Source organism: Vidua chalybeata, chromosome 16, assembly GCF_026979565.1.
Source record: "Vidua chalybeata isolate OUT-0048 chromosome 16, bVidCha1 merged haplotype, whole genome shotgun sequence".
Classification (NCBI taxonomy): domain Eukaryota; kingdom Metazoa; phylum Chordata; class Aves; order Passeriformes; family Viduidae; genus Vidua; species Vidua chalybeata.
Window position 1 is genome coordinate 9474084 of NC_071545.1, and position 14733 is coordinate 9488816.

Here is a 14733-nt window from a genome sequence, read left to right on the forward strand (position 1 = left end):
CAAATAATTTGCTTTACCCTTTTTTTTTTTTTTGACATTTGCAGGGATTAAATAACCAGTACTACATTTTATTCTTGTTTAGTAAGAATGGTAGTCGGAGTTCTTTTCTTCCAATTTTTAAAGGCTATGATCTTTATGTGAATTGTGAAGAGCCTAAAGGAATCTCTCAGTTAATTGTTTTCTTGAAGTGCAGGTCAACTTCCAGTGCATTTTGCAAAATTGGTTTTATGTAGACTCTGCCAATGTCAAAGACCATTAAAATACAGCAACTAGAATAAGAAACTTGGCTTACAGATTTGCTTTAGGATGTTTTGGCTGTATTCATGACACATTATAAGGAAAATTAAGAAAATATTTGTGGCTTGAGAATAAAATCTGCCAGCTAAGTTGAAGAAAGTAGTATGATAATGTCTTGCATCTTGGAGAGGGAGAGAACACTGCCTTACAACTATTACTGTATTGTGTTTTTCTCTGGAGCTCATATGGGCTTAGGAGATCTGATTTTCTAATGTGATGGGAGAACATCAAAAGGTCCTTCTCACATTGGAGAAATAATAGTACAACAATTCCAGCAAAGTTTTGGCTTTTCACTACCTCATTTTACATTTTGAAGAAAGGGTTTCCTGCTGAACAAACACATGTTAGTCTGATAGCATTTTCCTGTATTTGAATTGTGAACAGTCAAATGACTCAAAAAAATGTATGTTGAAGTAGATACAGGGTTTTAGCATAGAATATGTGCATACAATAAATCTATTCAACTAATCAGTCTGCTTCCTTTCTCTCCCACCCCCTTACAGCTGGAAGTTCATCAGCTTCTGCTACTATATCTAGCTTCCTCTCGAGACTTTCTGGGATAGAGTTAACAGTGGTGGCAGGCATTAGTGAACAATGTTGTGATTATATTCTGTGGGTCTGTGTAAGTTGTCATTTTCCATTGGTGCTATTTCTAATGGAAAATATGTCATCTATTTAGTACGAGCATATTATGTGTGCCGTGCAAAGTGGCATGCTGTGGGGTTTAGTGAAAGCATGTACATCATCATTAAATCAGTATAAAATACTTCTAGATTTCATTAGCGACCAATTCGGCCTTTAAAATGGAAAATTTATGATAAGGTTTTATTTTCATAAGTTCTTAGCTAAGATAACACAGGATGGCTGGACTTTCATTGTTAGTGAGTTTGTAATTAATTATGCTTTGAGGTTCTTTAGTGTATGTTGAGACATTGCTTTGAGGTACAAGGAATTTGGAAGAATTCAAAAAAAGAAAAATTAGATGCTTCCAGTTGTCTTATCAGTTGTGAACTTGATAAATACTTGCAGTCAGATCTAATGGAATTTAATAGCCTGATTAAAACCTGTTATAATTTACTTTTGTTGAACTTTTTTCTTTAAAGGACCGCAATGTAATTTTTCAGAAACAGCTTCTGAACATTTGGAGATCCTGGTTAAACATCTGCAGGGTCAGTTGAATATGGCACTTAGGTGTTCTGGTTGAGCTTCAAATGCTTCAACAAAGTTTCAAGGTCCCCTTTATTAAGACATTTTAAAAACATAGAATAGATGCTATGATTCAAGAATCTTTTAGAAGTAGTTTTTGTATGATTTTCAAGTGGACTGTAGACTGCTGCCTGTGCAGATGTATGTCAGAATTATTTGGGGACAAAAGTTAATAGTGCCACTTCCTCTATTACTTCTTTCAGTGTTCAGGAAATCATTTAAACAATAGAGAGTTTACCTGTGAATGGTATTCTCCAGGTGGTTTGTACTCACTGCTGCATTGTCCATGTCTGTGATACACAGAAGAATTTCTGAACTGCACTATGAAGTTTTCCCACTGCTCAGTGTGTGAGCTGTGTCAGTGGAGCTGCAGACACTTGCTGCAGACTGCTTAACAGAAGTTATAGCTTGGTATTTCTGGCTGCCCTAAGGCAAATTTAGGATAATTGCAAGTATGTTAATATGAGTCAGATTTTTTCAGTCTTACACAAAGTTTGTCTTTGTATAATGAAAGCTTGTGCCAGGTAGAACACTGCTCTGAAGGCACTACCTCTTTGGAAGGGTGTTCAGCAGAGTCTCCATCTGACCACACTGTCAATGGAGCTGGTAGGTGCAGGTGAAAATTCAGGATTTGCTCTAGGTTTTACCTGTTTAGGAAGTGATATCTTTTATTGTTACCTTTTGTGCCGTGTTGAGGGGTTGCAGGACTAAAACATGTAGTCCTACTTAAATGTTTCCTAGTCAACAAAAATATTTAGTATTTGAGCATGACAGGATGAAGTGGAAATCTTAGAAAAAATGTTTATTAACAGGACTAGTGGGAGCTGGTGGACTTAAAAACGAGATTGAGGGTTGAATCCCAGTTAGTTGCTTACATTTGCAGGGAAATTGCTGAATCTCAAGACCCTGAGAGTAATAAAACTAAATTGCTTAGATCTTTGAAGTTGTATGGATATGATTTTTTTTTTTTTCTTGTTAGGTACTTAGCTGAGAAAAATGACTAAGTTACTTCAAAATAAAGTACAAAAGATTATGTGTTCAGATTATTTTTCACTGATCTCTGGAAGGAATGCAGTGATTTTGCCAGTAAGGGGCAGAGAAAACAGCTTAGAAAGGGCAATGTAATATTTCAGCAGATTTAGTTGAAACGGTTGGGGAAAGTTTAAATAGGAAGAATGTATTTATTCAAATGAGTTTTTGATCAGAATGCCAGGAGGTCTGCCTGGAGTATGAAAAGCTTTTCTTTTTGTAACATATAACTTATGTCTGTACTTAGAAGAATTTCAGCAGATGTTGAATGTGCTCTATTTTGGAAGTATGGTGAAGTAGATTTGGTATGACTGCTGATGGGCTTTTGCCAAGCAAAGAATGAGAGACCAGGGGTTTGACCTTACGGTAAGTGGATCCATCCAACAGACTTGTTATCAGTGGGCCAGATAAAAAGCTCTTTTATATCTGAATTAGTGACCTGTCAAGCTAATTGTTTCATGGTGTGATGGCAACCAACAATTCACAAAAGCTTTGTGTACTCTTTTCTGATGAATCTGAAAATGTTTTGCAGTCTTAAACGAAGCTTTGCTATTCCTTCACCAAGAAATCTTAGTAAATTCCTGACTCTCTCTGTGCCCTCTCAGACTTCAGGCAATCTGACCAAGGGGCCTGTTGATGTAATAGTAAGAAATTGGAGCATTTCAAACCTAAGATAGCCAAGCAGCAAGGTGCTATATTAGCTGTAGTGCATTTCTCTCCAAGTACTGCAGCTCAGTGGTTTCCATAGCAGGTACCACAGTTACTTTTTTTGGAGGAGACTGCAGGAATTTCAAAGGCTTACACAACGTCAGGCATCACATTGTGCACAGAGTCGTGAATCCTGGAATCTGTCTTGTTTTGGGTGACTATAAATGCTGCTCAGGCAGTTTCTTGATAGATGAGCAGTCCTGTGTGGCACTCTGTAGCTGCCTTTGGAGACATTCCTCAGGGAAGGAAGATTGCTTTCAAATCCAGCAGTTGTTTCACCTCCTTCAGCGTGCAACCGATCTTGGAAAATGAATAAATAGAAAGCTTCTGCAATAAATACTGTTCTGAAATCTAACTCCAGAGCTGTGTCAGGCAGGGATGGGGGAAGGGGAAAAATCAACTTTGCCTTGCTTTGTCTGAGAATTGGATTGTGTGCTTTAGAAGCAGCCGGCAACCCTAAGTAACGGCTATCGCTCTTCACTAATGAGTGCAGTGCTGTGAGCAGATCCCTTATTGCCAAGAGTAGATGTCACTGGAAATTTGTGACAGAAAGCCTGTCTGAGCCCAGCTGTTTTGCTGGGAACACGGTAGGTCTGATGAGCTGTGCTTGAATACTGAGCAGGATTTGGGGGTGTTGCTGGCGGCTGACCACAGGGTCTGGGCTCCAGGACCCCCCTGCAGCTGCTCAGCGACATTCCTGTCAATTTTCCGTGCTGCTCCTCGAAATGGATCTGACAGGAATGTCTGCTACTACTCTGGTGTGTTTGCTTTTCAAGTCTATTTTCCAAGATCTCTCCTAGGAAAAAATGTAGGTACCTGCCAGCCAACCACTTCCTCTTCCTAGTAACTCGGAGTAACTGGGGAAACACAGCCCTTCTGTAAGGGTAAAGATGAAACACGTTGCTACAGTTTTATTCTTTTTTCCTTCCCATACTATTTCAAAAGCCGAAGGAATCAGTGTTTTTGTTTGCCTCTTCCTCACGCAGAATGTGATGAAATGACCTCTACTTTCAGGAGGAGTTGCCCCATCCTTGGTCTGAGTTGCTTGGATCCTGGAGCTGAAAGAAGTCTAAATTGGCAGCAGGACATGTCTGGTTAGTCCAGTTGTTCACAGGGACTACTGGGACTCACGTACCAGTGGGGAATGAAGTGTCCCTGCTTTCCATTTCATCCACACATACTCCTTGGGATGGCTGGGAGAAAGAGTCCTCTCCTAACTGACAAGGAAAAGAAGTTGACAGGAGTATTTGCTCTTCTCCTGTCAGTAGTTTAAGCTTTGCCTCACACTCTACAGAGCTGCTGGGAGTCATCCCAAACGTGCTGAAGTGACCACAGAACCAAATCCTTCGCAGTGGCTGCAGTACTTCAGGCTATCCAGCTTCCCACTTGTTCCACCCATTTTCCATCAGCAGTCTGAGCAGGCCACTCTCCTGTCCTGGTCATCCAAAGAGTTGCTTAAAGTATTTTTCAATTCCTGTCAGTGTTGTCTGTATGCTTGGCTCAATCAGAAGTGAGCTGTGCTGTCATAGAAATTAGTAATGGGACCATCCAGTCCCTTTCCATCCAGTTCTATGTATAATTCTGTCTGGTAATGCACTACAGTTGTATTGGGCAAAACCATAAATGCCCCAAGTTAAAAGGCACATCCTACTTCTGTTGTGTGGCTTAAAAGATCTTACTTGTGGAAAGCTATTGCATCTACACATTTTAATTTCAGAATTTTCTCTTTTTGCTGCAGGCAAGCAAAATCCACTGCTCTTTTACTGCCTTTTCTTTGTTCTGTAGTGAATGAAGGGTTTCAGCTAAAGACATGATATCTCTAATGTGACACTTAGCAATGCTGTGCATAGTTGGCATGGTGATCTGTTCCTTTCACCTCCTATATAGTGTTGAGGGGGAGCCCTGATTTCCTTCCCAAGACTCCCACTTGAAAAGTGGCTGTTGTTCTGCATTGCCAGTGGATAGACAATGTGCTATTAGCTGTTATCCCTGATCTCCCCACGTGTTATTGCTGGATCATTCTCTTCCTCAGGGGGTGCTAAAATTTTTTGTGACCTGAATCTTGTCATGAACGTGTACAAAAGAAATTCAGAATTTGCAGACTTCCACTCTGTAAAGACTAAATTTGTGTTAATGCATGCTATAAATATAATGTACTATAAGCAAAGGCTTTCAAATGCACGCATCAGAGAAAATTTGTTTGATTTCAGCTATGGTACTACCTAAGTTCCTAATTTGTTTCTCCAGTTTTGCACGTACAAATGCTCCACAGAGAGAAAATTATGACTGAGTTTTCCCGAAATTATTTTTCTGTGAGATTTTACTTTTTTTTTGCAGCATAGATAATGAGGAGGGGGAAAAAAATTGTTTCTGTTTGACAGTATTTTGTTGGTTTGATGCAGTGTAAAGAAAAAGCTTGCGGTCACTTTGTTTTGGAAGAGTGATATCTGTATTTATGATGGTGGTATTACTACACAAAGCTGGTTCTGGTCACCCTTCCTCATTATTTGCTGTGCAGAAAATAAATTAGATGCAATCATTTTGTTAAAAAGCTGAAAGCAGAGTAAGAAAATTTTAAGGCAGTCTAGATGGCCCCACTGTCCCTAAGCCAGCAGCACAATACAAGACTGTGCATTTTTACTTACAGTGCTTGGCACGGCACAGCATTGCATTTGTCCCACATTACTTCAGTGTTACTGTTTTCTGTGTTGGAAGGGGACTGTGATGTTAAGATGTGATAATGTGATAGTGTGTAGCTGTAACACTGAAATCAGAATGGTGATTCACCAGAATTCCTGAATAGTAATTGGTAACTGATGCTGGTGAAGGCACATGTTATGTTGGATAGTATTTCCTATATCTGTGCTAATCTGTTCATAGCCCTCTCTGAAACACACACCACTACAGTGTGGCCATCATCTCATTTTTAATTTCCACATTAGCTGGCATAAATTTTTTCTGCACTTCTTAAATATGCATGGCTATGCATATTTTAACACTTTCTATTATTAATGGAAGTATTAATGTATTTGGGTAAGAGACTTAAAATGTTAAGTTAAACTCAGCTTTCTTTTCATATTCAGTAATTTGTATTTACATATTTTAGAAAGAAAAGTTGGCCTAGAAGCATCTTCTGATCTTGAAGCAAGACTAGAGTGACTTCAAAAGAAAAATGCTTCTGAAAGGAAATCTATGCTTATCTATTATTAATATCAGGTTGAACTACTTTTAGTATTTAGAGAATACAGGCTGTAAGGGTGGGGTTTTGGGGCTGAGCTAAGCTGGTTTTAGGGCTGGCTGACCTCAAGGGGATTGTTGTCCCCCTGTACCTTTGTGCTGCCAGGAATTTCCGCTGTGCCTGTTTTATTGTCTTGGGGAATTCTGTGGTCCCTTGGTGAAACCATTTGTCCTGCTAAAAAGGGGAAAAGCCAACTCAAAAAAAAAAGGGCCCAGGCATCGAATGGCAAAGCAGTGCAGGAACATTGAGGAGCCAACTCATTACCTGTGAAATCTTGCTCAGACCTCGTCCCTGTGTGTTTTTTCTTCTTTTTCCCCAAGTGATGCTCCTTTATGTGATTAAAAGTGGTTCTTGTGTTTAGTTGCTGCAAAACATTTGGTTTCCTAATGGAAATCCATAAAACGTTGAAATAAGACACTATTGAATTAAAGGAGGTCAGTATAATATAATCATGACCTTCAGTACTGCCTGCTCATGAAAATAAAGAGCACGGACAGTTAAAAAAAAAAATACTCATTAACTTAAACACACCCTGCTTTCTAATGGCCTGTATCTGTGTCAGAGGCCTAAATAGGAGCTAAAAAGCAAGGGAGGTGCCTCTCCAGTTTCTGCGGGTGTATCTGTACAGGACGGTGAAGGTCTGGAAGTTGCTGTGAAGCGCCTCTTTGTGCTTCGGTGCCGTTAAGAAGGGCAGCTCATCGCTCCCAGGCAGGATTAGCAGCTCATGCGAGAGCTCTGGGAAGCCTTTCCCTCCCTGCTCCCCTGCACAGCTGTTGGTGCTCTGGTCTCTGCTCACATTTGTAAAGACACATCTGCCTTTGCTGCTGACTCCTCTGCCTTCTGTACTCCATAGACAGAAACATTTGCAGGTACCATGGCAGGGCCTATCAGTTGTGATATCTGAAATAAGATGGTTTTTGGGAGGCAGGTAAAATTTTCCTTCCCTCCAAATCAGTGTTATCTGGACCCTGAGTTTGCACAATTTTGCAACTGCCTGCTTTCTGCTTGACTAGAGAGACTAACACATTAACAAATTATGTAGGGCTATTTCTGGCCAGAACAAAAACATAATCTTGCCTTACTTGAAGTAATTCTTATGGATTATAAGAAATACAGTTTGTTTTTACAAGAGATGATTTCACGCTTGATGGTACTGTCACCCTGCTGGACCTTTTATATATAAAACAATGTATTTCGTATTTCCAATTTTTTATGCTTTTGTCTGTTTAAAAAAAAACCTACACAAATGTGTACCACTGATATAATAAACCTCCTTTGCAGCAGAAGTAAAAGGAAAAATTCTCGAAGGTGTAGCAAGTCAGAGGGAAACTATTTCCTCTAAATTCCTGAAAATGTATTTTTATGTAGTAATAATATTAATATTTTAGGGTTCCCCCCCCCTCCTCTTATTAGAAGCACAAAATGGTAATATCTTTACTGTAACTTTCCTGCAAAGTATGCCCTTATCCTAAAGAAAAAAATGTTTTCAGGAACATCTTGTAATGGTGTGATTTCCAGCAGCTAAACAATGAGAATGATGGATGTGCGTTGGAGGTTCTCTTCTGGGTTTGGCCACTAATGTGATTTCTGGCCACAGAGTCCCTTGTGATTGAAAACTCAAAATAACTCTGCAAGCCATGGATTCTGTCCTAGATTCCTCATACCACCAACTGGTGATTTTTTTTGTGTGTGAAAGGATATTGTGTACAGGATTATTTCCCCCCTTAATGGAAGTGTCATTTGCTCCTATGCTCAGCAGTGACTAAAAAGCAGATTCACATAGTAAGGTAGTTAAGGGAGCAGCCAAACCCAGCTGATTTTACTGATGGAATTTAATGTAGATTTTCTACATGTAGTTTGTTTCTACACTGTGAAGTGAATCTATTGAGAAGGATGTCCTCCTACGAAAACTTCTATGGAATTTTTAATAGCCAAAGTGGTTGGAGCATTGTTTATACATCTTGTCTGAGAGCTGGAAAATGTTCCTGTAATCAAGTTTTAAAAAAAGGGAACGTGTAGGGGGAAAGGAAGAGAGAATAGCCTGAGAATATCCGTTGAGGCAAATGTTCTGAGACAATCAGATTTGTTCTCAGAGATGAATGTATATTATTTTAAAGGCCAGAAGAAACATGTCTGCTCATTTTGTGTATGGGTGAGGAAAGGTTTGTTTAGTTTAAAGCCTTGCATTGTGTAAATATCTTTACACTTGCAAGATGTTTCAACTGCAGCAAAATTAAATTCCATCTAATTGTTTTTTTGCTTGGAATGCAAATACTGAAGACCACTTATTTGGAACTGACACAGAAGAAGGAGAATGTTTATCTTTATGAAACCAAGAAGTTAGCTGAGCAATGAGAGTCAGGGTGTTGTATTGCTTTGTAAGTGGGGTTACAGAATTAGTGTTTTGTCTGTGTTAGATATTTGCTTTCTGCTGGTTGTGGATATTTTACTGTGTCCTCTTGAGAGACTGAACTCTGAAGTCAGTTGAAGGGGTCCAAGTGAGATTGCTTTAGACTTTGGCTGGTGACTGGCAATTAAAAGGCTAATGAGTGAATTTAAGCACAGGAGTTTTACTTGTTATTGCTGGGGAGCTGGAAAATATTTGAATTTTACTACTGAGAAAGAGGACAGTATCATGATTATGGTCTTGGAAAGTACTCGATTTCTGTTTCCTGTTATGGGATTTGCTCCTAGTTTTCACTAAACTGTGGGAACTTTCTTCGCAAGCTGATCTGTTGCAGTTCTTTCTCAATCTCTAGAAGTTTGGGTTTTTTTGGTACTTGCTAGCTCAAAATTGCTTCATATTGAGAGATAATGCTCTCCTTTGGATATTGTACTTGGCTGTCCATAGTGGAGAATTACTTAACCAAGTGACATCACAACTGATGCACTATACACTGATTTCTGTGGTGAGATGCAGTTTGTTTGTTTTCCTTAACACAGTGTAGTAAACAGAACTATATTAAAAGTGTGTCCCATTAAATGTTGCATTACAGGACATTACTTTAAGTACATATAGTTCAGCTTATAGGAGTTGAATTCTGTGGGCCAAGTTGGAATATATTAAATTTTTTTTTGTTGTTTTCTGTTGGTAGTAGGAGTAGTATTGCAACGTATATGGTGTTGTGTGTTTCTTTCTGTTTGGCCAAGTATATAATTTGTATTTTCAACAACTGTGTTCCTCATGAATAAAATATCAGTAATATATTGACTTTCTATTTAGCAGTACCTGAAGGTCTGAAGTTGTAGAAAAAGGAAATGCTCTCCCTGTAAGCGAAAAGATTTCAAAGAAATGACTTACATTAGAACATTGTCTTTATTTAAAGATTAGAAGATAGCATGAAAGAATGCTGCAGCTGTAGCTTGTTCACTGTATTGAAATGCTTTTGTTCTTTTTTAGTATTTAAATGTTCATGCTAACTCCTCCCATCCTGTCTACTTTGTGTTTAGATTGGTGAAAGAAAAAAACTCACAGGAGTGACTCAGAGAGGACAGTTAGAAAATTAGTTTTACAGAACAAATACATAATACGTGCTCCATGAGTTATTTTGTGTGGAGGATTATGTGAACACAGGGTTGAAAAGAAGTGTTTGCTGGAGGCAAAAGGGTGGCCTTGGGAGGGGTCTTGCCAGAGTAGATAATTTCTTACCATGTACCTGCAATGTTTGCTTAGGACTGTGATGATGTTTTAATCCACCATTGTGTGTTACCCTCCTATGTTAATATTTCAAAAGCCTTAATTGAAGTACAGAAATACTGTTAGCCTTTGTTTTAAGACACAGAGTTGGGACAGCAGGTACAGTAGCCATAAAGTCCCATGGCCTCCTGGAGCAGACACCTTCCAGGCTGTAATGCCACATGAAGTCTCTTCAGAAACTTTTTTTTTGATGCATTGAGTTTCCCACTGATATTTTCTACAGCATAAAGAGCAGTACTGGAAAAGAGAGGCAATGGTAGACAACTAGAAGAAGGATGATAATGAGGCAGACATCTTCAGTATCACACAGAGTTCATGTGAGCACAGGACAGTGCACTTGGGAGTGACCCTGGCGAGTCAGTCATCCCTTCTCTGTGCTGGTAGTGTGAGGGGAAGAAAAATACTCTCTATATCTAGAGTTTCTAGAAGTTGAGCAATACTGTAACTCCCACACTGAAATATTTTGGCTCTGATATTTACATACCATTATTTAAAGATGTTGCAATAATGTCCAGTTTTATATAAGTGCTCTCCAAGTGCAGAATCTTCTTTTCCAGCAGACTGCTTGTCTTGTATGTGGCAGATAAATACTTGATGTTATTCCCTAATGCAAAACATAGTCTGACTCCATTTAGCTTTTTTCCTTTCTGTCTAACAGCATCATTAATTATACTGTGAGGCTTGTCTCTACTGTGGCTGTGATCAGAGGAAAGGAGAATACAGCAGACAGTGTTTGGATGCTGTAGGAAAACACTGAGGTGTTTGATTTCTCTTTTTTTTGTGGGTTGCTTGAGCATAGAAAACTGTTACAATTTGTGTTGATTCCAAAAAAGCAATTTCAGTTGTTCCAGATATTCCAAACCTGTTCCAAGGAGCCTTCACTGCATGGTAGAGTAAGGGAGAAGAAGCTGCAGTACCACTCACTGGTGTGCAGATTTGGGAAGGGCTTGTGGTAGTGGCTAATCCAGAGGTTTTGTAACTCACCTTGAAGAAAAAGGAACACCATCTATGAATTCTAAATATTTATTGCTTCAAGATGATTTTCTGTTTGAGGTTTGATTAGTATTTCCAGTTGCCAGTGAAGGTGAGAGTTACCAAAATGTCTTGCTTCAGCAAAGTGTTAAAAATTTAGCATCTCTTACTAGTACTGCTGCTGTAAAGCTGCAGTGTAATTTCATCTACAATACTGCAGAAATGCTTTAAAGGATATCAGAGTGTACTTCCTATCTAAGACTGATTATACATGATTTGCTTTTTTTATAATCAACATTGGGTAGCAGTATTAATTTTTTTTATCAGTTAACTTGTTGGAATATTTATGGTGTATTTATGTACATAGTGTGTGTATAGTCATTAATTCTCTGTGGTTTAGGATCTTGGAGTAAACATGTAAGACAAAGATGTGATGTAGGGACGTGTATTTGTAAGGTTTGATGTGAAAAGAATCTTACCACTATTCGCATGCAAGAGATTTTTAGGAGTGGCTTTCTGATGAGGAGAATAAGCAGGTAAACATATTGAAGTCTGGTATTTGTTCAGCTGAAGACTGTCATTTCCTAAACTGAAAGTAATTTAATCATGTTTGTATCTGGAGTAGTTAAATGAAATCATTTGCCATAATTACTTCTTGTCTAACAAGGTCTGTCGCCATTTGGATTTTGTTACAATTCAGATCCTAAAAGGAAAGGAGCTTAACCAGTGGATGTTGAAATAATCAATATATTTCATTATTAGGATTTGAACAGAAGCTCTGTTCCAAATGTGTGTTTAAAACTCTCCTCTCAAGCTGAACTCTTCTTTGTAATCCTGTTGCTACAGTCTGTTATGTGTGTATAGGACATAAGACAGTGGCCTTGACCATCCCAAATGACTACATTTGTTGTGTGCTGCTCTCACATACCTTATTAATTACTTTTGTTGTTCCATTTTACTGAGCTGGAAGGAAAAGCTGTTCTATAATTAAGGAGCTATTTCCAAGAAAGTGGGTAGCATTAGAACTGTTACTGCAGGATTGTTGCACAGGAAGTGAATATTTGTAGTTGGTGTCTGGTGCTGTACAAATGAGCAGAAGTAATCTCTGTTCAAAGAACTTTCTTGCTGGGGAACATCTGATTGTTCCAGAAAAGCAAGAGTTTTATGCTAGTGGTTTTTGGTCTTTGCTGGTTGTCAGACACAGGGTGAGGGTAGGATGAGTGACAGACACACATTTGTGTCCTCAGTAGCAACTGATTTTTATCAGCAGGGTCATATATTTCATTTAGCATGGCCAAGGAGAAACCTAAAATTGTCTTAAATACTACAGATTCACCTAAAAGATGTTACACAAAGCCCATGTTTGTGTTAGTAACCTGATTCTGCTGCTGTATTTGTGTGTCCTACTGCTGGGAGGTATTTGGTGTTAGGGTGTGTGTTGGGTTGTACCTGCCTGCATTTCCCTCTTCAAAGCAACCAAATGAGGGGGCACTGCTGGCATTAGGGGATGTCTGAATTCAGCACCAGGACACGTTTCTTGTGTATAGCATTGGCTGTTCTTTGGCTTTTTTTCCCTGGAAGATAGTAATATCTTCTGAGTCATAATTAATTTACATAAAGAATTTTGGTATGTTACTGATGTAATAGAATTATATCCAACTTGAATTTGGCAATTAAGCTGTAGAACCAAATCTTGCCACATCATACGATAACAAGATTCCTTTAATTGTCTGTTTTTTCTTTTGAAAGATAGATTCTCTCCATAGTCATTCATTCAATTACCTTACTTAGGATTTTTATAAAGGAGATTACAAATATATTAAATTTAGATTTCATTTATGTTGTTTGTTTTGATTTGTTTTGGGGTTTTTTCCCTGAAAATGATGTAAAAGAAATGTCCTGATGTTTCATATAAGCTTATTTTTCCTAACCAGTTTATTAAGTTTTATGTGTGATGATGAGGTATCAAATGCTAAAATGCAAATGCTAAAAAATTATATGTTTTGTTCCATTCCAGTGCCTGATGACCTCTCCATGGAAGAAAGAGAAGAGCTTTTAAATATACGTCGCAGGAAAAAAGAACTGATTGATGATATTGAGGTAATTGATTTACTGTAAAGATCCTTAGAAGACTCCTTCAGTAGATTAAGTTACAGACCTAAATATGAATTTCAGGTAATGGTTTTAAAAGCATATAAATTACTTAAACAAAATACTTCTAATAGTGAACAGGATTTATGCATCATATGTGTGCTTTTAAAAAGATTAACTTCTGAATTTATGTAATGCAATATGTGCAGATGTCCACATTTTATTTGTGTAATCAAAACCTCATTAAACAGCAGATTTGCATCCAGGATAAGAGTGAGTGAGAAATGGGGACAAAGAAATCTTATTAATTGATAATGACAGCTTGGTCTTGGTGCTCTGGGACAAGCACACAGGTCCATGTGTTTAAGTCATTCAGTTGTGATAAAATCTTTAAATACCTAAGGAAGCCCTAAGACTGTTCATTTTTCTTCAGGTAAATAACAAATATTGGAAAATAAAATCTAATTGATCATATTATTATATGATAGTTGATTTCATAAGATGTTCTAATATAGGTTAATGTATTGTCCTTCCTTTTACAGAGATTAAAATTTGAAATTGCTGAGGTTATGACTGAAATTGATAATCTGACTAGTGTAGAAGAAAGGTAAGTAATGCCAACATATGGACATGATTCAGTAAGACCTTGGAACAGGTCTTCCAGGAACAGCAAGTAAAAATACCTTTCCCATGCTAAACAAAGGATGGATTACCTTTATTTAGTCTGTTATAAAGCTTGACTTTATCCCATGCAGGCGTGTCATTTGTTTGGATAGAGAATATGTTAGATAGAGTGTAATATTTTATTGTCCAGTTGATAAGGATATGGGTCCTGAAGCTGCAATTGCTTAAAGGAGTTGAAAATAGTATCATAATTTTCTCCATTATAAAAAGTGAATGTCTTGATGTTGTAGTAGAAAATACCAAGTAGCCAAAACAAATGATAAGGTCATCTAGAAGTCTTTTTGTAAGAGTGACTGGTAAGTGCTTGTTGTTTCTTTTTTGTCTCTATATGTAGCAAAACTACACAAAGAAATAAGCAAATAGCCATGGGAAGGAAGAAATTCAACATGGACCCTAAGAAGGTAGAGAATTTTTTTTTTTCCACTTGTCAGAAATCAAGTTTCTGCTTGTAGTATGATCTATGACAAATATTTCTATGTTTTTTTAAAGAAATATTTCTGGTAATATAAGTTCATAGGCCTTACTTGCATGTCCTGTAACACACAGAGCAGAGGGTTAAATTGGAAGCAGCCATCAGGTCAGGTGCCAGTTGTGCTTCTTTCACTTAAACAAGCCCTTGATAATGGAGGTTACTTATCAACAACCAAATACACCAGGTATTGATTGACCTGGCTTGTTTTGTACCTGTTAGAGGTGTTCTATGTTGAGATGTCAAATATAATTAATTTTTTTTTTCATGTGTGGTTGTTAGTGAGGCCATATTTTTCTTTAATGCTCTCCTATTTTATCTTTCAAAATACCTTTGCCATAT

General features: G+C 37.9%; 1 protein-coding gene across 4 annotated transcripts in view; it reads left to right on the forward strand.

The window, feature by feature from the left end:
- Positions 1–14733, forward strand: part of CYTH3 (cytohesin 3) — a 48818-nt gene that overhangs the window by 11736 nt on the left and 22349 nt on the right. For 3 of the 4 annotated variants that reach the window (XM_053958105.1, XM_053958107.1, XM_053958103.1), the window contains exons 2-4: positions 13165–13247; positions 13781–13845; positions 14257–14323. In XM_053958105.1, coding sequence (XP_053814080.1) covers positions 13165–13247; positions 13781–13845; positions 14257–14323 — 215 coding nt within the window. Of the gene's footprint in view, positions 1–13130; positions 13248–13780; positions 13846–14256; positions 14324–14733 lie in introns of those variants that run through there. The other variant, XM_053958104.1, reaches the window with a different exon arrangement.